General features: G+C 51.7%; 6 protein-coding genes across 6 annotated transcripts; 4 read left to right on the forward strand and 2 right to left on the reverse strand.

Moving 5' to 3' along the window:
- Positions 1-8,763: 8,763 nt before the first annotated feature.
- PG994_005584 (uncharacterized protein) lies at positions 8,764-10,066 on the forward strand (the record flags this gene model as incomplete). Its single annotated transcript, XM_066856993.1, has 3 exons — positions 8,764-8,981; positions 9,059-9,292; positions 9,334-10,066. The coding sequence occupies 3 exons, from the start codon at positions 8,764-8,766 to the stop codon at positions 10,064-10,066; spliced, it is 1,185 nt and encodes a 394-aa protein (XP_066716262.1).
- Positions 10,067-11,008: 942 nt separating this feature from the next.
- PG994_005585 (Pantothenate transporter liz1) lies at positions 11,009-12,277 on the forward strand (the record flags this gene model as incomplete). The annotated part of the gene is made up of 1 exon (XM_066856994.1): positions 11,009-12,277. One exon carries the CDS (start codon positions 11,009-11,011, stop codon positions 12,275-12,277), a length of 1,269 nt encoding a protein of 422 aa, XP_066716263.1.
- Positions 12,278-13,030: 753 nt separating this feature from the next.
- PG994_005586 (ARM repeat-containing protein) lies at positions 13,031-15,526 on the forward strand (the record flags this gene model as incomplete). Its single annotated transcript, XM_066856995.1, has 5 exons — positions 13,031-13,229; positions 13,470-13,601; positions 13,657-13,797; positions 13,846-13,980; positions 14,043-15,526. The coding sequence occupies 5 exons, from the start codon at positions 13,031-13,033 to the stop codon at positions 15,524-15,526; spliced, it is 2,091 nt and encodes a 696-aa protein (XP_066716264.1).
- Positions 15,527-16,055: 529 nt separating this feature from the next.
- On the reverse strand, positions 16,056-17,122 carry PG994_005587 (60S ribosomal protein eL13; the record flags this gene model as incomplete). Its single annotated transcript, XM_066856996.1, has 5 exons — positions 16,056-16,454; positions 16,508-16,666; positions 16,780-16,826; positions 16,938-16,971; positions 17,120-17,122. The coding sequence occupies 5 exons, from the start codon at positions 17,120-17,122 to the stop codon at positions 16,056-16,058; spliced, it is 642 nt and encodes a 213-aa protein (XP_066716265.1).
- Positions 17,123-18,893: 1,771 nt separating this feature from the next.
- On the reverse strand, positions 18,894-19,628 carry PG994_005588 (uncharacterized protein; the record flags this gene model as incomplete). Its single annotated transcript, XM_066856997.1, has 1 exon — positions 18,894-19,628. The coding sequence occupies one exon, from the start codon at positions 19,626-19,628 to the stop codon at positions 18,894-18,896; it is 735 nt and encodes a 244-aa protein (XP_066716266.1).
- Positions 19,629-21,464: 1,836 nt separating this feature from the next.
- On the forward strand, positions 21,465-21,924 carry PG994_005589 (dolichol-phosphate mannosyltransferase subunit 3; the record flags this gene model as incomplete). The annotated part of the gene is made up of 3 exons (XM_066856998.1): positions 21,465-21,512; positions 21,622-21,690; positions 21,763-21,924. 3 exons carry the CDS (start codon positions 21,465-21,467, stop codon positions 21,922-21,924), a joined length of 279 nt encoding a protein of 92 aa, XP_066716267.1.
- Positions 21,925-22,277: the final 353 nt, after the last annotated feature.

A 22,277-nucleotide genomic window follows, 5' to 3' on the forward strand; every position in this document is an offset into this window, starting at 1 on the left:
GTTTATCGTGGCTTAGGGTCCAGCTTTACGAATAAACGATTTGACGCCCCGAACCTTGTTCGCGCCAGACGGATCTCAACGCAACGAGATAGTGTTCAAATAGTTGGTAGCACGGGCAGACCAGGCTGGTGTCAAGACTGAGTCAACCAGTTATTCCAGTATTGATTGGGAGGAACCAAAAGGTAGGTGATTTCTTTTTGGGGTGGTTGGTTGATGAGATGCGTCGAAGTGATTAGGAGTCGGTACTTTCTGCTGGGTATGCGATGCAAAGTACAAACTGAAAAATTAGCAGGAGGTGAGAATTGAACGATTAAGTTAAATGTAATAAGGACAGCTTCTGCCTCCTCAAGATGCGAGAAAATAGAAAGAATGTGAGGGTTTGTGAATCGAATGAGACAAGCGGCATAAGACTGTAATAATACCCTTCCTTATGATGCGAAGGGGCGGAAGGAGAAGTGGCCTAGCAGAGGTGGACTTCAGCTACAAGGGGGGAAAAAGGAAAAAGGCAACATAACAATGTGGCAGACAAGAAGGAATGACGTGTGTGGGTGCGCAAGCTCAAAGTCGCGATATAGCAGCCAGAAATAAGATGGAATGAGAGAAAAAAAAAGAGAAGGAGTAAACACTGTCGCAAGGAATCGCAAGTACATAACCAGCAAAGCCCCTCCAACTGTCAGTCAGTCAGTCCAGCAGTCGTCAAGTCAAGTCACGACCCGTGCAGCCCGTGTCAAATCTACTACCTAGCCTGCCTGCTAGATCCGGGTCCAGGTATGATGGATGGGATGGATGAAAAGTGGGCACTTACAGGTTAGTAGATGAGATCTTTCTCGAGCAACCACTGCGAGAAGACAAGGGAGAGACTTTTCTGAGGGGCCGAGTGTGCAGTGAGACAAGGCAGCCCAGACAGTACTTTTTGGACTGGTTTGATGGATGGAGTGGTGGAGAAATGGAAATGCTGGTGCATCGACACAACCCGCCCTCCTGTAGGTAAACAAGGAAACCTTCAGGGCTGCAAGGTGAAGCTGCTTGCTGCAGCCTGTGAGGGGGTTTTAGGTAGCACTCTAGGCTAACATACGCGGTACTACATACCTAAGGCAGATATAGGCTGTCATTCACCACTTCAATGCGAATTGATGCATCCCCAAGACTTCTGGCACCCTAACCTTAGACTACTACATGTCACTACAGCTAGCTGGCAGATTGGCTCAGGTGGCTGGCTGGCTGTACGTACAGGGACAGACAGTGACTGCTAACTAACCTCCATCGCACATGAGCATGAAACCCACCCCACAGACAGACAGCCCAGCCTGCTAGTGTGGAAGAGAGTCCGATCGGTTCACCAGGAGTCAGATTGAACTGTTTTGATGCACACACTACTCAGATCCTCTCATCCCGGCATCAGCATGTTTGCAGTAGGGCTGTGAACTTCGATCCTCGTTTTGGATCTTCGACACAAAAACAACACAGGCGCAGCAATCGATCGACTGCCAAGAGGTCGACAAGCCAGACTGCGGCTCAATGGGCTGCGCGCTGCCGTCACAAACTCGCAGCTGAACATGTCAGGTCAGGGTCGGAGTTAGGAATGTGTGTTGCATGACTAGCGCTAATAATAAACACTTCAGTGTTCACGGTCCGAGTCCCCGCTATCCATCATGCTGGGCATGCAGTAGGTGGGTTTTCAGTGACGATGGCCTGCAGCATGCATCTGCATCTGCAGTGCCGTATGGAGACTATTGGAAGGCAATTGACCACCATGAAACTGCTATCAGTCACGGCATATAATAACAAGTTACCTGGGCAATCAGAAAAACAAAACCATGTAAACAACACAAAGCAAAAACCATTGTTCAAATTCACCCCTACAGGAGCCATGAGCTATGCTAGGTACAGTATTTCCGACATGGAGGTCAAGTACAGCTGCAGTGTCTGATTAGCAATAACGGGAATCCCGAAAGATCGGGTTCCCATCCACCTCACATGGTCGGAAAAGCTCTCCGATATTAGCCCTGACACTAGAATTTTCTACACCACTTCCTTTTGCGTGCTTTGGCCTACACACGGTTTTGAAAGAAAAAAAGAAAGGGGGGGGGCTTTCCTCGTAACATGATGACGAGTCAGTATCAACAATTCCACGTCGCTCATCTAGAATGTATTTCTCGACGAAAACGCTGGCGGTCAGCGAATTGTGTCGGTGAGTCGTGTAATTACATTGTAGGTAGGTCATGTTATTACAGCAGGCCCTAGGAGTCTCGAAATGTACGGAGAACACTAGACACCCACTGACCAGACACAGAAGACAGGCGGTTTGGTGGTCCAGAACAGCCCAGATGCCCGAGCGGCATAGCGACATTGTATTCCAACCTTGTCCCCACACTGCCGGTCCCAATTGCTCGGTACGCTCGACAGCCCGTGACCCCCCAATGGGTGTGACCTGCGGCTGTAACTTCACTCTGTTCTGAAAAGCGAAGGCTCTTCTTTCCTCTGACATGGTTTCAGAAGTGCTTCATCGGTCCCCAGGATCGCCTGCGATTGTCGGCGATAGTACGCAAAAATGAGAATTACCCACACGTGCCACAAATGTCATGATTCATTACGTACCGTACTGTTCGTAATCGGTCTACTTATTCTCTTTCGACAATAGCGACGATGCAATTTTCCTGACCAAGGCACATAATTGAAGCCAGATCTCGCCAGTGATATCGCGAAATGCGAGTTATGTAATTCGGATGGGTAGGTGGGTGTGCCAGTACTCATGGAGCTCATGTGGCTATTATGTCATCAGCCAAATGCAAGCAGCGTCACATCCAGGGGAGCGCGACCAAGTCCAAGCTGCAACGTAACGTCATCTTCCTTCTTAGCCGGGACCCCGAATTGCACTGACGCACTTGGGCATTATTTCCTCCCCGTCAAAGCTCGGGTGGCCACATTCCCGTCAGGGAGGAAGATCCTTCCGCTACTTTAGGTAGAGATAGACAACCTTTTAGCTCCAAACTCAATCGTGTAAATCAACGTTCATGTTTAATGGGACCACAGAACACCCGAGCCTAGGGGGCCAGGGGTTGGCTTGTTGCCAGGAACGGCGCAACCGTTTACAGCAAAAGCTGGAACTATTAGTTTGTACTCTTTCATTGAGTACCAACTGGTCCAGTCAGTGATTGATTAGCCTGTCTCTGTTTGAGAATCGTGCGCTCCATCCCTGTGAGGTCTTGGGCTTTCGGCCCTGGGAAGATATGCAGTGCGGAACGCACCACGACCAAGAAGCTATCATGTGAACTGTGCCGCAACTTTGGACACCCAATAGCCGGAGCAACCATCGAAGGCTATGCTCAGGGATGCTGAGAAGACGACCATCGACAACCCTGGTGATGGGTGACTAAGTAAAGATCGCCTCCGGGAGCAGGCCTCCGTGACCTCGAAGCCATTGCCACCATCCCTGCCAATATCATATTTCACATGCAGATATTGTTGAATGTACGCATACACACATACACGTACAAACATGTATGAATACAACGTGTGTGTTCGGAAAGCAGTATATAATAGTGATATGGTCAGTAGTAACCCTTATTTCAACTTAGATTCAGTACAAAGTCGAGCCGGTCAAAATAAAAAAGTCGTGCTCGAGTATTAATTGACTTATTTCTTCAACCTAGCAGTAATAATCTGAGTACATAATGTCTTACAATGCTATGTGCTTTGGCGACTTTCATATCCAAGTCAACTTATTAAAATTCGAATATGCGGACAGTCCTTAGATAGCTTATACGCGAGTGGTCGGATAAGGGGTAGGCAAACCTGACGGTGATATTTGTTTTTAAGCGTCCCAAGCTCGGCTTTCAAAAGCATTGAAGGCAAATGGTTCGAACGATATGAGTACCAGCAATATAATAGGGAAAATCATATGTGTGTGAATGAGCGTGTTAATTACACACTTCGAGAATTCAACGCCATCATAGCGTTACCAGGCTTGGAAGTACTGGTCGTGTATTACATATTTCCCCTATGTGGTTTTCCCCTTAGCCAATATCCAGGTTGAAAACCTAATTAATCGTCTTCCATAGTACGACTAAGCTATTGGATGTCATTACGCAACCTAACAAGGCGGTCACAACAGTGCTCTGTTACATAGCAGTTCGCTAGACTGCTGTAGTACGCAAAACAAAAATAGCAGAGCAGCTACCCATCACGGCATATTCATCTTCTGATGATGCATAGCTGTAGCTAGGAGCTTTGGTTAAAGAGGCATTAGTTGAAGTCTCGTTAATATATCTGTCATTTTATACATGGGAATATGCATATTTGGGCTGAAATCGAGCAATACATTTGCATTTTCAGTGCTGTACGTTAAAGCACAGTTTCTTACGCACAGAGTGAATTGAGTATATGATTTATTTCTCTCCATGGCTCACGCACTCGGAGTCGAGATTTGAGAGAGTCATGATATATGAAGTTGCCCATCAGTGGTATTTCAAGAGTAGCGCCGTTCCTATGAGTCATCAGGAGAGAGTATCGAACTAGCAGACATATAGGGATCACGCACTCAGAGCTTCTGTTTGTTCAATCCTCTTTGTTATGCAAGCTTAAGCGCATTATATCTTTATAACTTACTAAGCCCCAGCTCGCATAGATCATGTTAATATGTAATCAGGTACCTGAGTTCGACAAGAAGTTGCCGCAAATCCACGGGTTTCACTATGGAATGACTCCAGCTTCCCCGACCATTGATTGTCTGTGATGATGTAAAACCAAGGGTGTCAACAAGCAGTACAAATACTACGAGTCAGACTGTCTAGAAGGAACATCTTGAACGGTGATGTAAGTGGTTTTTCTCTTGAGGTCCAGCTTCACCAGCCCCCATTTCTATCGATGGTTCATTACCAGGAGAAAAGGCTCTCCCCCAGCGGCGAGAACACCAATCACGGATAACCTGATCTATATACGGTGCAGCCGCGTGTACACATTCTTGTCTTTCTCAACATCAATTTCATGCTAAGCCAGCTTCGTGAAAAGCGGAAGACTCACAATGAGTAGGTTACCATCCAAGATATAGACTCCCTTCCCTTGCAGTTGTAGTGTCACAAGATATCATAATACGAGATTATAAGCATATTAAGGGAACATAGAGTTCTCCGTCCCGAGGACCATGGCATGTGATCACGCCCGTCATCTATCTATAATTAAGTATGGTCCAAGCCTCACTACCAAATGGGCGGGTGATTCGGTAGACTTGTTTCGTTTCTGCTCGACCGAGGACTTGGACTGAACCAAGCGAAGAAGAAGCACGGTTGTTACAAGGCCCATCCAAACCAAAAGGCCGTGGCGAGCTCACACGCCCCTTTGAGGCCACCTGGCGAAGCGAACCGGGTCTGTGAAATGAAAGCAGTATGTAAGCCGGTATAAACAGCAGCGGTCTGAAGCTGTCGCAAAGGTTCCTGGCGCCCAGGCGCGTTCACTCCGGGCTCCCCCCCGTTTTCGCTCCATCATGTGGAGCAGGGGCTCTATCCGCGTTTGTTTCCAGCAATCTATGTGCGATGGTAGATTTCTGCTTTTGAGCCTACGCCCGTGGCGCTATCGCGAACTGGAGGAGTCTTCAGCCCAAAAATCGTACGTTGTCTAGTTTCTTTCCCCACAGCGTTTGGGGGGCCGAGTGGATAGATGGCACTGGATAGAGGTTCCTGAGTCCCTCATATCATAAGAAAACGAAGCCTGAAGCCCAGGTGCAGCTAATTTTTCCGGCGCGGAAAGCACGATACCTGATGCTTGCGGTCCCAGAGGTCCGGTTCGAGCTTGTATTCCGGTCTAGTGGACAAACAGGTGGATCGAATAAAGGGGCTGTCAAATCTATCTTACGGGGCGCCCACAGGTCCGAGCTCGGCTAGAGTACTTGGGATGGCGACATTTGTTTGGTATTCTCGTATTCTCGGTGATACTGATATGTATACTATTTTGGTGTAGGTGCGACTATAATCATGCAAGCAATTCGGAGGGCTCCAGAGTCATCAGAAGCTTACACTCATCAATATTATAGCCTCTTATCTATCTGGTCTTCCAGTCTTATGCCCTTCTCGTTTAGGCTATCTTTACAGTCACCAAGAAAATGGGGTAGCGAACCCATGTGGACCGTTACCGCGCTTCACTTCCGACAGAACCAGCAAAAGGGGACCAGAATAGGCCCGTGGTAGTATGACTGCGTAGGAGGAGTGTGTCGATCCTGATCTGGGGGTTGTCAATGCATACCACCCTGCCACCGACCCGAATCTCTCCGTGCTTGGGTGGTTTGGCGGTTTGGGCGGTCGCGCGGCCGTTGACGATGGACGATCCGGATTATCCTCATTTCTAGCCGGCCGCTTCTTGGGACATGCATGTGATATCTAGTAAAGATTGACTTTCGGGTGTTTCTGGGTCGGGGGATATACCATCGCCAATCGCGTCAGGTCTATCTTGGGGACTATGACGTGTGGTAACACCACATGTTCACCACAGACACAACATATGCCTGTGCCCCTTTCATTAGTCCGAAACAAGTGGTTGGGGCATATATCCGTAGATTTGCTTGCCAGGGTCGTTATTCCCGCGTCCTTTGACGATAGTCGTGTGAATAGTCTGTGGATATAGCGCCTATCTATCGTGACGCCCAACGAGTCCGGTCCTCTTTGCCGGCAGGACTCTTCTGCAAAAATACATTTCCTTTCGTGCAGAGAGCCGTTCTGTTCTCTCTGTAAACTATTTAGCGAGTTATGTCCGAGGCATGGGCGCTAGTTAGTCACTATTGTTCGATATGTAGTGTTTTCCCGCGCAACGCTAGATGACTTTTTGGGCGTTCTTGTAAGGCGGCTTGGCGGCCTGAGTGTCTGAGTGTAAGCTGAACTGTTGGACTTTTATTAATGATGCAAATTCGAAAGATAGGTGACCACGATAATGCAACCCGAGCCGTCATGTGTGTGCAACTACATACTATTTAAGCAGGGCCCACAGGCGATCCTGCACGCTCGGCTTCCTGCCCGGGAATAGTACTGTAACCTCGCTCGGTAAGCCAATGCCTTCAAATTCTGGGTTGGTCGGCCAGGATCCCGACAGCGTGGCACACGTCTTTCGCAATCATCAACGAGAGCCCCCGAACTGTGAAAATGTGGGAAGCCTAATCCTCTGGAGCAAGATGTCGTCGCGTATCTGGGTATGTAGGTACGTTGGGACTAGTGAATAGGGTCTTTTTTTCTTCTTCTTCTGCCATGCCTGGTAACATCTGACGAACGCCTGGTCCATGAAAAAACCGCCACGAAGGTGAAGCGTTGTTTGTATGGATAGTAAGGGGGGGCTTGGCTGTTAGGGACTCCGGAGCTGAATACTACTACTATTACTAGCTGGGCTTTAGCCGGGAATACGATAATCTCCACCGGGCCCGCCGGACGGCGAAGTTATTACAGGCGCATGTATACTCCGTAGATGCAAATCACGACGGTGCGACATCCGGCCTACCGAAGACCGTTTGTAGTTGGATGTGTCAGCGGCCTGTGTCAGCAGGATGCATTGTATAAAGGGATGGCATCCCGACAGGCATGATTTCAAAAAGAGGAGGAGGGGTTGAAGAAAGCAGCCCACGGCCACCTACTTCTAGAAGGGATCGCCAGGAAAAACCTAATGATCCCGATCCAGCGTTGCAGCAGGTTATATATTTCACTGCCGGTCGCTGTGCCGCGAGGCCGCTTGACCGCGAGCACCCACTGTAAAATCTCCTAAGAGGACCACTAGGCAAGGGCCGCACGGGCTAGGAACCGACCCGGGAGTATACCGTAAGGCAACTCCGTGGAACCTCGCCCCGTAGGTCAGAATAGGCAGAACCAATGACGGCGCCCAGAGGGACGAGCTATGGCGGAATTGCTCCGGCGGCCAGCCAGCTCCAGCAAACCCCCAATTCGGTCCTTCGCACGCGAACACCACGAGCCACCTGCTGTAACTAACTAGCTTCTAGCTAGTAGCAGCAGGCATGAGACTAGCCACCGGCAAATCGTCCCATAGTGACGAGCTTTTCGGGTCTGGGAGGTTTCGCATTCTCTAACAATTAATGGACGCTACTGTAGACGATCAGCTTTTCAACCTCGATAGTGCGCCAACATCGCCGCTTGAGACAAACAGAAGCCAAAGCGTCCCTCTGGCATCTGCAAAGCGCACCAACGCACCCTTGTCCCATGTGCAGAATCCATGTGGCCATCCCATATGGCCTGTGGAGTCGGTTCCAGTAGCTTGACCGTTGATCCAGCACCCTTCCATGTACAAGCATGACAAGAATGATGCCGGGCAAATAAGCACGCAAGCCTCTGGCAGGCCCGGCAGGCAAAAGTGATGCAGTGATACCCTTCCCTCCCAGGTTCAAGATTGGCAGTCCGTTCGCGTCTAGAGGCCCTCTAGACTGATATGAGGCTCCGCAACTGAGCAGACCCTCGCCATTGAGCCTCTCATCGTTTCATCTCTCTGCCTGCTGGTACTCCCCCGGTAACAAGGGACCACCTCTGCATTAAATACAACATGGGACTGCAGATGTTGCAGGCTGGTCCCCCCCCGTTCCTCTCTTTGCTCAGGAGTCGCCCCAGTCAGCCCAGATGAGAGTGAGAGATTCTGACCTGTCGTGTGTTTTAATACATACATTGATCTCCCACTAGACCCCCGGCCGCTTGCCGTGCCGCTTGACTATTGTAATCCTTTGTTTCTCGGTCATCCATCTCGGGCTCTCGACTCCCACCCGCACGCACACATACAACAGTCGATATGGCGGCAACCAAGACAGATTTCCAGGTCGCTTCCTTGGCCGCGGGCTTCAGTTTGGGTTTCGGCTTCCTGACTGCCTGGGAGGCTATCAAGCAGACGAGAAGGAACAAGAACCCGGCCCGCAGTGCCTATATCTACATGGTATGGTGCGAGATTGCCGTCAACATCGTCATCGCCGTCCTCGGCTGGCTCTTTTTAGACGGGGTGTTAAAACCAACGTGAGTGTCACACCCCCTTTCCCATTTCCGCCGTACTGCAATTGTAAAACCAAGACACTAACAAATACATCTTTCAGGGTGCCGGTGTTATTTTTCATTCTTTTCTGTTGGGTCTTCGAGATCCAACTCCTTATGCAAATTATCATCAACCGTATTGCCATTATTGCGGAGAGTCAGGCCACCGTTCGCAAGATCAAGTACGGGACCATCGTCATCATCACTCTCGTCAACGCTTCGGTCTTCGTTATCTGGATCCCGGCACACTTGGAGACCCCCCGAGCGAAATGTAAGTCAAACTCCATCTTCATCCGGTTGGCCAATGAGCTCTTGACTGACGTGTTTTTCGACTCAGTTGGGTCACCATCAACAAGTACTGGGATCCGATATCCAAGGTGCTCATCTTGATTGTCGACGCCGGCTTGAACTGGTACTTTGTGCGATCCGTCAAGGAAAGACTGGTGAACCAGCATGGTCTCGTGAAATACGCCCCCCTGGTGGGCTTCAACACCAAACTGCTCGTAGTCTCGATCTTGATGGATGTAAGTGTTCCTTCCACCTTCCCGCTGATCAAAACCGATGGTCGTACTAATCCTACATCGAAGGCTTTCTTGATCGGCTTGATGTTCCTACCCAACCCCGTCGTCTACATCCAGTTCCACCCCGTCACCTACCTCACGAAGCTCAACATCGAGATGAGCGTGGCGAACCTGATCGCGCGCCTGGCCCGCGGCGGCAGCCACAGCGACCAGTTCCACTCGAGCTCGTACAACAACACGGGCCCGCGCACGCACAACGCGCGCAACAACCCGCAGTTTGGCAACGAGCAGGACCTGGCCCTCAAGTCCTTCACCAAGTCGCGGATCCGCTCCGGCGCCGGCGGCGACGACGACGACAGCGACGACAACGGCGGCGGCAGCCCCATGGGCGGCATCCACAAGCGCCTCGAGTACGAGGTCACGGTCCACCACAACCCCCCGGGCAGCAAGCCCCCGAGCAGCAGCCAGAGCCACTCGTTCGAGCTGACCAAGGACGACGAGATGGCGCTGACACAGCACGCCGGCCACCCTCGGAACACGGAGCTTTGAGATCGGCAGTTTAGGTTATTATTGACAGGGGTGTGGAAGTTGTTCCATGCTTACTACGGGGGGCCAGTCGTTGCTACTACCCCCTTAATGTAGGAGTACTTGTTTGTCTTAATGTTTTGGAAGATGGAGACGAAGGCCAAGATACCTGCCGTCATAGGAGGGACGATGACGACCTGAAGTTACTGCATCATGGCTGCGGATGTACTACTACGATATGGGCACTCACGGTTATTACGAAGTGCCTAGGCGGCGAAATTTTCACAGTGGCGAAAACTGCGTGCCAACCACTTTTGGTCTGGTGGAAAAGATATACCCACCGTCTGCATAATACTTGGCATTGAAGACGAAGATACCCATGGAAGATGAGTTGAAGTGTTCCTACTTAGGAGACATGATTTCAAGCGCATAGCATAATAATACATTTCACAACTTTGCATTTATGCAGAGTCTCTCTACCCTTGTCTCTCCAGTCGCTGATTCCATGTTAAAAAGCATCTTTAACCGACAGTTACCAACTACAGCTGATTGGCCGGAGATAAAATATTGCGGCATATTCCGCTGCCTACACCAGCACGCCAAGCAAACCCCATTCTCAATATCGATGTCATTCAATGTGCTTCTGCAATGTGTGCCTTGATGGAGAGGCAAAAAAGGTCTTGATACCCCACACACCCTGTGAGGGCTGCTGAATTACAAAGCCGACCGCGAAGCGTTGACTGGTACCTATCGTGACCATAACGATAGAACCAAATCAGTAGAAGAGAACATGACAGTCGCGAAGCAGCCCAAGCCCGTCTTCTCCAAGGAAGTCAAGACTTCGGAGGAAAGATGGCTCGTGAGGAAACTTGGTGCGTAATTCCAACATGGGCGGCCCCCTTTTTGTCTAGTCTCTTTTTGTTGATAGAAGCAGCTGTCGCACACAACACAGCAGGCTAACTCGCGATGAGCACCCAAGACTTCGTCATCCTCACCTACTGCTGCATCAGTTCCTTCTTCAACTACCTGGACCGGGCGGCCTTCGCCAACGCCTACGTCGCGGGGCTGCGGGAGGACCTGCAGCTCGCGGGGCGGGACTACAACGTGGTGCTCTCGATGTTCACGGCGGGCTCGGTCCTCGGGCAGATCCCGCACGGCGTCGCGATCCAGCGGGTGCCGCCGCGCGTCTGGCTGCCGTCCATGGTGCTGGTGTGGGCCTGGCTGACCATGTGCACGGCCGCGTGCCGGACCTACGCCCAGCTCTGCGCCGTGCGCTTCCTCCAGGGCCTGGCCGAGGCCAGCACGTACTGCGGGACCATCTACATCATCGGGTCGTGGTACAAGCCCTGCGAGATCGCCAAGCGTACGGCCGTCTTCACGGCCTCGGGCCAGGCCGGCTCCATGTTCGCGGGCCTGATGATGACCGCCGTGCACAGGGGCATGGCGGGCTACGGCGGGCTGGCGGGTTGGCAGTGGCTGTTCATCATCAACGGTATCATCACGTGTCCCGTGGCCATCGGTGGTCTGCTGTACTTCCCCGACACGCCAGAGCTGACGCGGGCCAAGTGGCTCGCCGTGATCTGTGGCACATTGGAGGCCTTCGTGGTGCAAAACCTGCTTCTCCTGTGGTTGAAAAGCTACAGCAACCACTTCAGCCAGAGCCAGATCAACACGTACCCCTTGGGAGTTCAGGCCGTCGGGATCGTGTCCAACTTTCTGGCCGCAATCCACATCGATGCGACAGGGAAGCGGGTCCCCATGGGGATGCTGGCATGCGTGCTGCAATTGGTGGCTGCCATCATACTTCTTGTGCCGACGATATCGTTCCCTTGGACATTCTTTGCGCAGTATCTTGCCGGGACCTCTTACATGGTGAATCCGGTGTCGTATGGCTGGGCCAACATCATCCTCCAACGAGGAGGCGACGACGCGCTCAGGTCCGTTACGCTATACGCCATGAATGCAGCATCAACCTGTCTCTATACATTCTGGGGAATCGTTCTCTACCCGGCGTCCGACGCGCCGTATTGGAGAAATGGTTACATAGCCATGATCGTCGTGGTCTTCGCGACGCTTGCCATGGTCTGGGTCGTCAACAGGCTTGATGAGTGGACACTCGCGAAACATTCCGAGATGCCGATCGGCGAACAGCCAAGTGTCCAAGAACAGGGACACCTCAGCAAGCAATCGGGCCCAGAGAAGAACGTTATATCTGTGACAAATGAGACGACTTGAAAGTTGAGACTGGACTGGGAAAGCAAGTTAGTCAAATATATGGAGCTGTAACGGTTCACCAAGATCCTAATAAAAATGATGCAGCATGCAAAGCTGTGATTCCCGGCAATTCTTTTATCCTTCTTGACTTGCAGTAAGACATGCAGCATTTAATGGCCAATTGATGCTTGCATTTTAGAGACTATGAACATAGGCGGCCTGTAAAGAAAATGCGGACGATAGTTGTCTTGAACACAGACAGGTAGACATTGCGGGGTGTTAGGTGGATAAGATGATAAGGAGGGGCACTCAAAAGTTGATTGATAAAGCACTGTTACCAAGGCACGTGACATGTTCGCCTCTAAGCTGCCTCCAGCCAGAGCCAATGCGTGCTCCTTATTAGAAAGTGGTTCCCCTTAGACAAACAGACCACGACTGAGAAGCTTTTCTGGAAATATTAGGCCAGGAATAGAAGGTCATACGGAGAATCAATTTGCTGTCTATCCGGTTCTCTGCCAGCCATTCGTAGCTGGTTCACCAGGACTACTGCGCGATATCCACTAGGTTAGAGGCCAGCTACCAACACGGTCCCTCGCAGACCAAACAACCACTACCAGACAGCTTCCGGAAGCTTCCGGACCTTGCATATCAGCGACAAACACCTAATATTGGTATTGCTGCAGGCTATCTGAAATCGTCAGGGAGGCTCAGGGAGATCAGCTTCATTCTGGCACCTGGCACGTTTCGAGCCTTACACAGTGCGATTACCCGGCCATGACTCCCGATGACGTGGCGGCGGTCTTCGCGAGACAAGATTATGCTGAGAATTCTGGCGAGAGGATCTCAGAAGAAGGGCAGTCAGGCCGCGTAGAGGCCCTGAGTCCCATTTTGTCTGAAGTTCGTGGGCTCTGGGAGAGCGGTTCTGAGAAGTTGGACCTCATCGTGCAGAAAATCGGCGATGGGAGCCGCGAAGGTCAGTCAAACCGAGACTTTTACCAAGGGAAAGATTCTCATTACTAGAAAAATCTCCGGTGCTCATCTACCAATATTTTTCTATCTCAGCTTGGGAAAAGAGTTGTATCTCTGCTGGCTTCTCTTCAGCCGTTTGCGAATGCCTGGCAGCAAGCCCCTTTTCTAACCGCCAAATATGCGTGCCATGCAGGCGGGGCCTACTCAACCGAAATGCCTACTGACATATTGATGCTTTATCTAGTCTCATGGCGAAAGCCCCTGGGCGAATCAGGGATGCTCGACTTCTTCCTAGGGCTGGTGAACAACGACGGACTAAGGCCGGCTCTTATCATGCATACTTTGCGTATCATAGGCAACTCTTGCGCGGACACCGGTAAGACCTATGCTATGGCCATCTTCTTGCATAGCAGAACGCTGACTTGATACAGATGAGAATCGAGCTCGAGTGGTGGAGTCGAATTGCATGCCAAGATTGGTCAACTTGTTGAACAACGATAGCCTTCTTGCGTTGATCATCCCAGTGCTCTTCAACGTCATTGTGGACTACGGTACTTTTGGCTTCACTTTACGTTATATGCTTAAATTTAGGAGAAAATAAACTGACCACTTGGGTCCAGAACCCACGCAGGCTGCTGCATACAAGGCCGGGCTGAACCCCGAGCTTGTTTCCCTGATCGCCGGGCCTAGGCTTCCAACCGCCGCACCGCAGATGGGACTCATCTGCAAGTTGCTAGGGCTCATCGCAAGTCAAGGTAAGGATTCTTCCACCTAAACTTCCACAGAAAAGAGTTTCAAGAACCATGGTAGCTAACAGAACGTGTGTGTTTCCCAGAGGCGGAAGCCAACTTTGTGCATCCGGCCACCCCGTTCACCCTGCTGACCTTAGCCAACGAAGCCTCGTCCGATGACGACGAGGAGGATCTCGAAGACTTCATGGCCCAGACATCCGTGACCCTCGCTTACCTCTCCAACCCGGCCTTTCAGGAGTCCTTCCTGCAGACCCCCAAGTCCATCGTCCTGTTCCTCGAGGCCTTCGCCAAGGGCGTCAAGCGCTCCGAGGACGCTTCGCAGGAGCTCGACCCGGACGACGCCGAGCAGCTCAAGAAGATCCTGTCCATCTTCCCGCAGGCCCTGGCCGACCTTTCCGCCGTGCCCCAGTTCGTGGCCGCGGCGGCCATCGGCAGCCCCGAGCTGCGGTTGCTCCAGCAGTGGATCGCTGGCGGCTCCCCCAGGCTACAGAGCGCCGCGTGCCTGGCCCTCGGTAATGTCGCCCGCTCCGACGAGACGTGCCTCGCCTTCGTGCAGCAGTCCGCGATCCACACGCCCCTCACCGCTGTCGTGGCCGACGCGTCCGTGACGGATGCGCAGCTGCTCCACGGCGCCGTCAGCTTCCTCAAGAACCTCGCCATCCCCGCGGCGAACAAGCCCTTGATCGGCGCCGCGGGCTTGCTTGAGCCGGGGGCGCTGCCCCGGGTTTGGGGTATGGACGCGCAGGTGCAGGTGCAGTTCGCCGCCGTGTCACTCACGCGCCTGCTAATGGTCTCGTGTCCCGAGAATGTCCGCCGGGTCTGCGCCAGACATGACGCCGAACAATCGACAACGCCCCTGCAGCAACTCATCGCCGTGTTCAAGCGGTCGGACCAGGAACCGACCAAGACGGAGGCGGCCCGAGCCGTTGCGGCTGTCCTGCGCGTCCTGCACTCCAGTCCAGATGTGTCATCCATCCTGTCGTCGTCATCATCTGCCGTGGACGACTCGACAGCACTGCTCACCGCGTTCTACACCACGCACGACGCCATCCCCGAGGCCCTAGCTTACCTCGGTATCCAGAAGAAATTCCCCGTCCTCCGCTCGGAACTCTGGTTCGTTCTAGCGCTCATGTCTCGCTCGCCCGAAGGAGCCGAGTGCTGCGCCAAGGCTCTCCAGCAGACCGAGCTTACCCGCTCTCTACTGGAGGCGGTCACAGGCCGTGACATCCTAGCTGAACGCCAGGCGGTGACGGGAACGCCTGCTATAGAAGGAGCAGCAGCACCACCAGCAGAAATGACAAAAGTGCAAAAAATCGAGAACGGCGTGGGCGGTCTCGGCTTGGGAGGATTCGAGCCGCAACAGATAGATCCGACAAAGAAGGCGGACCTGAGCCGCATGGATCGTGAGAACGGGCTGGTGCTTGTGACCGAACTGCTACAACGCTGTGCCGACAAGCTAACAGACGACGATGTCTTCCTGGAAGCATTACGGGCAGGAGGGCAGAAGATGATCGATGAACGTAGGATATCAGAGGGGATCAAGGAGTAGGAAGCATTGGATGAACACTCGTATAAACTCAAGACACTTCTTCCACGTTGTTAGTACAGCGAAATATAACCCATCATACGCCAATCAAACAATTGTGATCATGAGACAGAACAAGACGCTCACTACAATTAAGTTACTCTCATTCATGCCATCACAAATGACACTCTGCTCTGATAAGACACATAGTCACAGTATCAGGACGGTACCAAGTCCAAATGGGGATCCTTGTGGTGGAAAATGATTCGTTCTTGCCTTGGCTTCCGACGCCGAGAGATGTAAATTACTTTTTTCTCTCTCCTCTTCTCTTCGTTGCAGACATATGCTGCATACATAGCGTGAGCGAGACCAGTTCCCCTAGCTGAATCCGCGGCTGTGACCGACTAACCATCCGACCGAGTCCAGCGTTACACACATGAGAAGACGAAAAGCAGCAAAAAGCCCAAAGTGATGCAATGACAATGCCCTGACTCCCGTGACGTTCATATTTTTCCCTCGAGAAAGTGACCTCGTTTGTCTATGAAGGAGTTGCTTATTTCTTGTTGGCCTCGGCCTCAGCCTTCTCACGGGCACGCTTGTCTCGCGAGCCTTGGTTGCGCTTGTCGGCGCGGGCCTGGCGAAGCTTCACGTATGCACCACCCTCAATCTGCTTGGGCATATCGCTCTTCTTGATCTCGGTAACGGCCTGGCTGTAAGGAACAATGGGGAGAGCGGCAGCAGAAGAGGCCACGATGTTGTCCTTGCTCAGGTCGGTCTCCTTGCTGTCACCAGCCTTGGGCTTGCCGGCCTTGCGGGGGAAGACAACGAGGCGCTCCTTGTAGGCCTTAAGGCGGGCGACGTTGGCAGCGAGGGACTCCTCGCTGAGGTTCTGGCGGCGGTGGTCGACGGCAATACCGATGGTGGGGGCGTACAACTTGGGGATACCGGCGGCCTAAATACATGTCAGAAAGAGTTACCTCCACAATCTTAAGGAATCCGTATTACCTTGAGCTCAGCCAGGGAGAAACCACGACCGGCGCGGACGCGGCGGTTGTACTTGATGGTAGGGCATCGCACGATGGGCCTCAGCTTGTCCACGGGTCTGGGAGCGAGGGCAGCAGCCTTGGCAGAGCGAGCCGAACGACGTCGGATCTTCTGGGGAGCCTATAGTGTGCGAAGATTTGATGTTAGAGAGTTGATCCTGCAAAGCCCTGGAAATCGTCTCTTTTCCACGCAATGTCGTATTCCATTTTCACAAGGAGGGATATCCGTCGTACCTGGTCAAAGTGGCATCGGACCCGACGCTGCCAATCCTTGCGGAAATCTAGTAAAATTGTCAGTCGCTGGTTGGGTTTGTGGATGCTTCATCGTAGCCGAGAAGTTTCGAGGAACTGGACAAGTGCCGGTGCAAAATATCGGGAGAGACTCGACGTACGGTTCTTCTGGATCTGGTTGTTGTGCTTGATCGCCTATGTGAAGAAATCCAGGTCAGTGTTCTGCAGGATATTTCAGAGTGCGCCGGCTGCAAGCAGTGATTTGACATCAAGGCCCGAAATGCATTCGAGGCATCTCGTCAAAATTGCCAGGCAGCATGGGCTGCAACGAGGGGCGACGTACCATTGTGACTTCCTGCGATCAAGATGATTCCTTCTGATGAGGTCTTGGTGGGAAGGGAAATTGGTGCGAGGTTTGGCAAATTGTCGGAATGCGCTCTACTCAAACTCGCAGCTGGGTCGACGGCCAATTCCAATCTGAGAGGGCAAGCGAAATTTCCTAAGGTTAGTCCGGCTTAGGGTATGGAAAATCAATCCCACGGGCTAAACTGGGCAGGCACACACACACTGCAGACGAGCCCCACACCACTGCTATCAAATTTGCTGAAGGGCTCAAAAACCCTAGCAAGCTCTCTGATCGGCAAAAGTGGGGTCCAGATCGAGTGTGGCTTTTACGCATCACTAAGTGGCTTAGTCGTCCAAGGAACTCAATTGCCAATGGATGCTAACCCCTCCAAAGTAACTCTGGATTATGTAATCGAACCAACGACTTGTCAACAACGCCAGGCATTTCCATTTCAATCGTCAATTGATGCATCGTCGCCTTCAGAATTATAGAGCATGGATAATAAAACTAGCTGCCCCTCATTAATCAACTAATTAACCAGTACCCATCTGGACGGATTCAATGTCTCAAAGTTGTTATGTTCCCAAAGCGTTCTTGCCCATCGACCAATTCGCAACTACGTCACGTCCAAGACAACTTACATCCTCTCCCAGGTAAGTTGTTGCAAACTACCTTACTGCTGGCGTCTACCGTGAAAAATTGAACGCTTGCGGATGTTTTTGCTCAAGAGGCTTTGGTAGAGGGCAATGACCTACCACACACCCTCCCTGTATCCCGGTTGGCAGTCAGTTGTCATCTGGCTTGGGCCTTGGCTATTAGATACTGGCGCAACATAAATGAACTCCACAGTATGGAGATGCTCATTGTAAGCGTCGGTCCAGTCGATCATACACTTTATAGGCGGCTTGCTCCGGCGGTAATACAGGAAATGGGTGGTCTTGTACATGTAGGAAGTAGCTATGAACTATGGTAGCTGAGATTGGTCTGCCCTAGGCTTGATTCCGTTGTAGATGCCTTTATTCTGAGCGTTCGACAACGCTATATCGGGTGAATCCCGGGCTATAAAAAGCTTTAGCGATACCAACAGACAGAAAAAGAAACACATATATGCTGTATGCGGCAGTCTCATATTATCATCGGGAATTTGTCCCTGGTACTTTGTAGGCTTGTAAGCTTTGCAAAATTTCTTGGATGTCATATACGTAATCCAAAAATACAACACTATTTCCTTCATTTGGACTGATTAACCTCTATGGGCTTGATAATGATGATAATATAGGAGATTTATTAGCTTTGAATGGTCTTACAACATGTGTCAAGCACGGCAAAATGCTAAATTCACAATATAACTTCAAGAGCCGAATAATAATACTAACCGCCTTAGGTGAGGTCTGAGAAGCCACTTTTACTTCATAGGCTTGGTAGGCCATAGTTACATCTCACCTGCACGCCGATAACACAGAAGACGGGCTTGGATTTGAGATTAGCATGGATGACCATGTTTGCTTTTTCATGTATAATTAGTTACCAACAGAGAACTGGAGGGCAAAGAATTCGTCACAAATGGGAACTTGAATAATATTAAGGATCGGGTGGTTCGTTGCAAGGCCCTGATCTCAGCGAGACCCAGCCATGCTTCTTTCTGTATTACTTTTAGATTATTTTGGGTCTTCACCATTGCCAGATGCCTCAGCCCATCCCTAGAGGAACGCAAACGCCACGAACCACAAACCCTCACCCTAATACAGCCATCCCAATGTCGAAGAAGGTATCAGATAAGCCCAACCAGGAACATAAGTCCAGCGAAACCGATGCTTGTTGGCATCTTCTTGTACCAAGACCAAGCCTCCAAAGCCGACGATCCAGCCGTGACTGGGAGAGGGGTCGAAGTCGAAGTAGGGTAGCCGGTTGAAGAATAATCAGAAGGCGAAGGTGGGGGAGATGCCGGGGCCGTGATGGTAGAAGACAGCAAAATGCTGCTGCTGCTTGCCGTCTGACCATCGACGGCCGAGGTAGCAGAGGTAGCAGAGGTAGCCGAGGAAGTCGAGGAAGCCGAAGAAGTTGCCCACGCCGAGCTGCTGCTGCTGCTGCCCTCACCCTCAGTGCACGTAGCGACGCCCGTTCCCGCGGTGGGACCAGCGGCGGAGGTCTTGTTCTGGGCAGGGAAGTAGGTGAACGAAGAAGTCAAAGTCTCGGTGCTGGCGACATGGGTGACAGTGGAGGTCAGCACCGAGTAGTGGGAGGTGAGCGTGGTGGTGCCGGTGGCGCCGGTGGCGGTGGCAGCAGTGGGGCTGCCGGGCTCGACGAACGAGCCGCCCTGGCTGACCGGGACGGGGACCGTGACGGTCAGCGTGGTGGTCTCGCGGATCGTCGTGGTTCTGACCGGGGCGTCGCAGGTCGAGGTGAAGGTGGCCGTGCCGTCCGCGGCCTCGACGAGCAGCGACGGGCCGCTTGCGCCGAGGACGGCGAGCAGCGAAAGGATGGACGTGTAGTAGTAACGGGCCATTGTGGAAGAGGGTAAAAGAACGATTGACTGCTGGGGTGGGTTTTATGAAACGAGTGACTGGGATTCAAAAAGTGAAGTTTCCTGGGAAAGGAAGGAATCCTTGTGCAGGAAGGAATCCTTGTGCAGGAAGGAGAAAGATAATTAGAGGCTGTCTGGCTGCTTCATTGCAGAAACATGGCCCGAAGAGGGGTGAATACTACTCCCTTATATTAGGTGAAGCAATATCGATCCTGTTTGCTCAGCATGTACGTGCTCTGGACAGGCAAATAGCCCTTAATTTCCCGGTCGGTAGGGAGAGTATCACTCCTGCTCACCTGTGTGACGCAACAGGTACTCATCGTACCACTATGCAAACGGTTCATAAATGGACAACGGCCCAGCTAAGACATTGCACGCTGTCCGCTATCGTGTTCCCCCATGTGGGAACCTGACTGAATAAGCCGCTTGTGTCTATCTATGTAAGGACCGAGTACTATTGATAAGACCAACAGCCAGTCTGCCGAATTGCCCCATTCCAAGCAATAGTCCAACTGAACCAATCACGGACGAGAAACTCCTGAGAGATTACTTGTCGTACGTGCTGTAGTATGCAGATTCCCGTTTCATAGGCGGCAAGGGGCAAAGCTGCACATGCGTTGACCGTTGGACATGATTTTGTGTAACATGATTGGGCCCCTGACACTGACCTATCTGGACATTACACAGCACAAGGGATCAGTCACCTAATGTGAGACTAACCATATTTCTAAAAGTTATGATCAGATAGGTGCAATCCGTTTCACTTAGAAGGGGAGAGTGAGTAAGTTTCGATGAACATACGCATGCTGAGCTGCGTGGAGATACTCCATGGGAAGATCACGTCTTGGCAACCTGACCATCCATATCTGGTGACTTCAATCGACCCGAGATTATGTAGGGTTCTCCCGCTAGGCAGGCATATCTGATGCCTGATACCCGGATTTTTCAGGAATGGGAGTTCTATATATCACGATCATCCTCGACCCGCAAACCATCGCTCAGGGGTATTTGTGGACGTGGCAGCAAGCACACAACATGGGCCAATGCAGGTACTTGAGCCATTCGATTGGCCGGTCCAAGCTTCGTTCCATTACCCGACTGATGAAGTGGCCATGTCGTGTTTGCATTCGGTGGAAGGGCGCCTTATTAATGCCTGACTGCAGGCAACCTACCAGTGTCGGCTCACCCCAATTTGTTTGCTACCAGTTGATGTGGAATGCGGCTGCTAGGATCGCCTCCAGGAAGGACAAAAGATCACCATGACCTGTCAGATTTAGTAAGGAACGTATTTTGGGACGGCAGGGAAAGGCAATCTGCCTCATGGCATGGACTTTTGGTTGGTCAAATGCTGGGCATGGATTTCAATGATAGTAGCCGACGGTGAGGTCAATCCTCAATCCAGAGATCAAGTGCTGCACACATGCAGTACCGTCGTTTGTTTGTATGGGCATGTACCCGTAGATGTACTTGAGGTATTTCGCATGTCCATTTGGCGCAAGAGATATATGGCCCCACCAGCTAACCAGCTTAAGCCCATGGATCCAATCAAACGTCACAACGGGTGCGCTACAGCAGCCGCGCTAAAAGTGTCCTTAGAATCCAGATATCAATTCAAGCCAGGGGTTGGGTCGCATAGCAGCCAGCAATCGTCAATTGTGCATCACCACCACGATCCAACAACATCTTCAACAAAGTCATTCATTCTCCATTTCTGTCACACACTCTCTCCAAACCGGGAGTGTTACCTAATAGATCCCATTCCTCTTCCTGCAAACGCCATATCCCTCGGCTCCTCCACCCCAGACCCGGACCGCAACCATGACGCGCGCCGTGCAGACCATCTCGCTCGCTCTCCTCGCATCGTCGGTATGAAAGCAATCTTACCCAACCAGCCAGCCAGACCTCGCAGTACAGGCGAAGGTGGCAAAAACAACCTATCGAATTGTCGGCTAACCTGACCAAATTGGATATATAGATCTACCTAGCCCTCTTCCTGGAGCTTCTCCCTCTCCCTGAACTGGTCCAGACCGAGGTTGTCCCCGTCGTACGTCTCCATCCTTCCCCCCTCTCCAGGTTCTCCATTGCGAGTGACTGACACTACTGCCAAATCTTACAGCTCCCCTTCTGGGCCCTCGTCTCCTTCGGTGCCTACCTCCTCTTCCGACTCGGCTGGAATGTTATGACCTTCAACGATGTACCCGAGGCGCACAAGGAGTTGATGGCCGAGATCAACCTGGCCAAGACGGACTTGCGCGGACTGGGCGTCGATGTTGACTAAACGGCTGGCCATGCTTCTATGAGAGGACCTGTGTGGGTAAAACACGTATCATCACCCCGTGGTGAAAACAGGAAGGAGCAAGCAACGACCATGTTCGACGCAAGGGGGGCCACACAATAATGCTATGGAAAACATAGACGGTGGAGGGAGATGCTACTTCACGAAAGCTACAGTCAAAATATCATAATAGTGGCAATGCTGTTGTCGCATGTTACTGTCTCTTCGTCTGCGTGAATGGTAGCTCGAGTACGAATTGCAACCGGGGCGTGCCTCGACTCCCCCTAAACCCAGGGCTATTTCGGGATTGGAGGACCCTGATAATCCATATGAACCAACCGACCTAATAGAGTAGA

The sequence above is a fragment of the Apiospora phragmitis genome, assembly GCF_038363925.1.
Source record: "Apiospora phragmitis strain CBS 135458 chromosome Unknown utg000006l:1.0-5683423.0:1.0-5690449.0, whole genome shotgun sequence".
NCBI classification, from domain to species: Eukaryota; Fungi; Ascomycota; class Sordariomycetes; order Amphisphaeriales; family Apiosporaceae; genus Apiospora; species Apiospora phragmitis.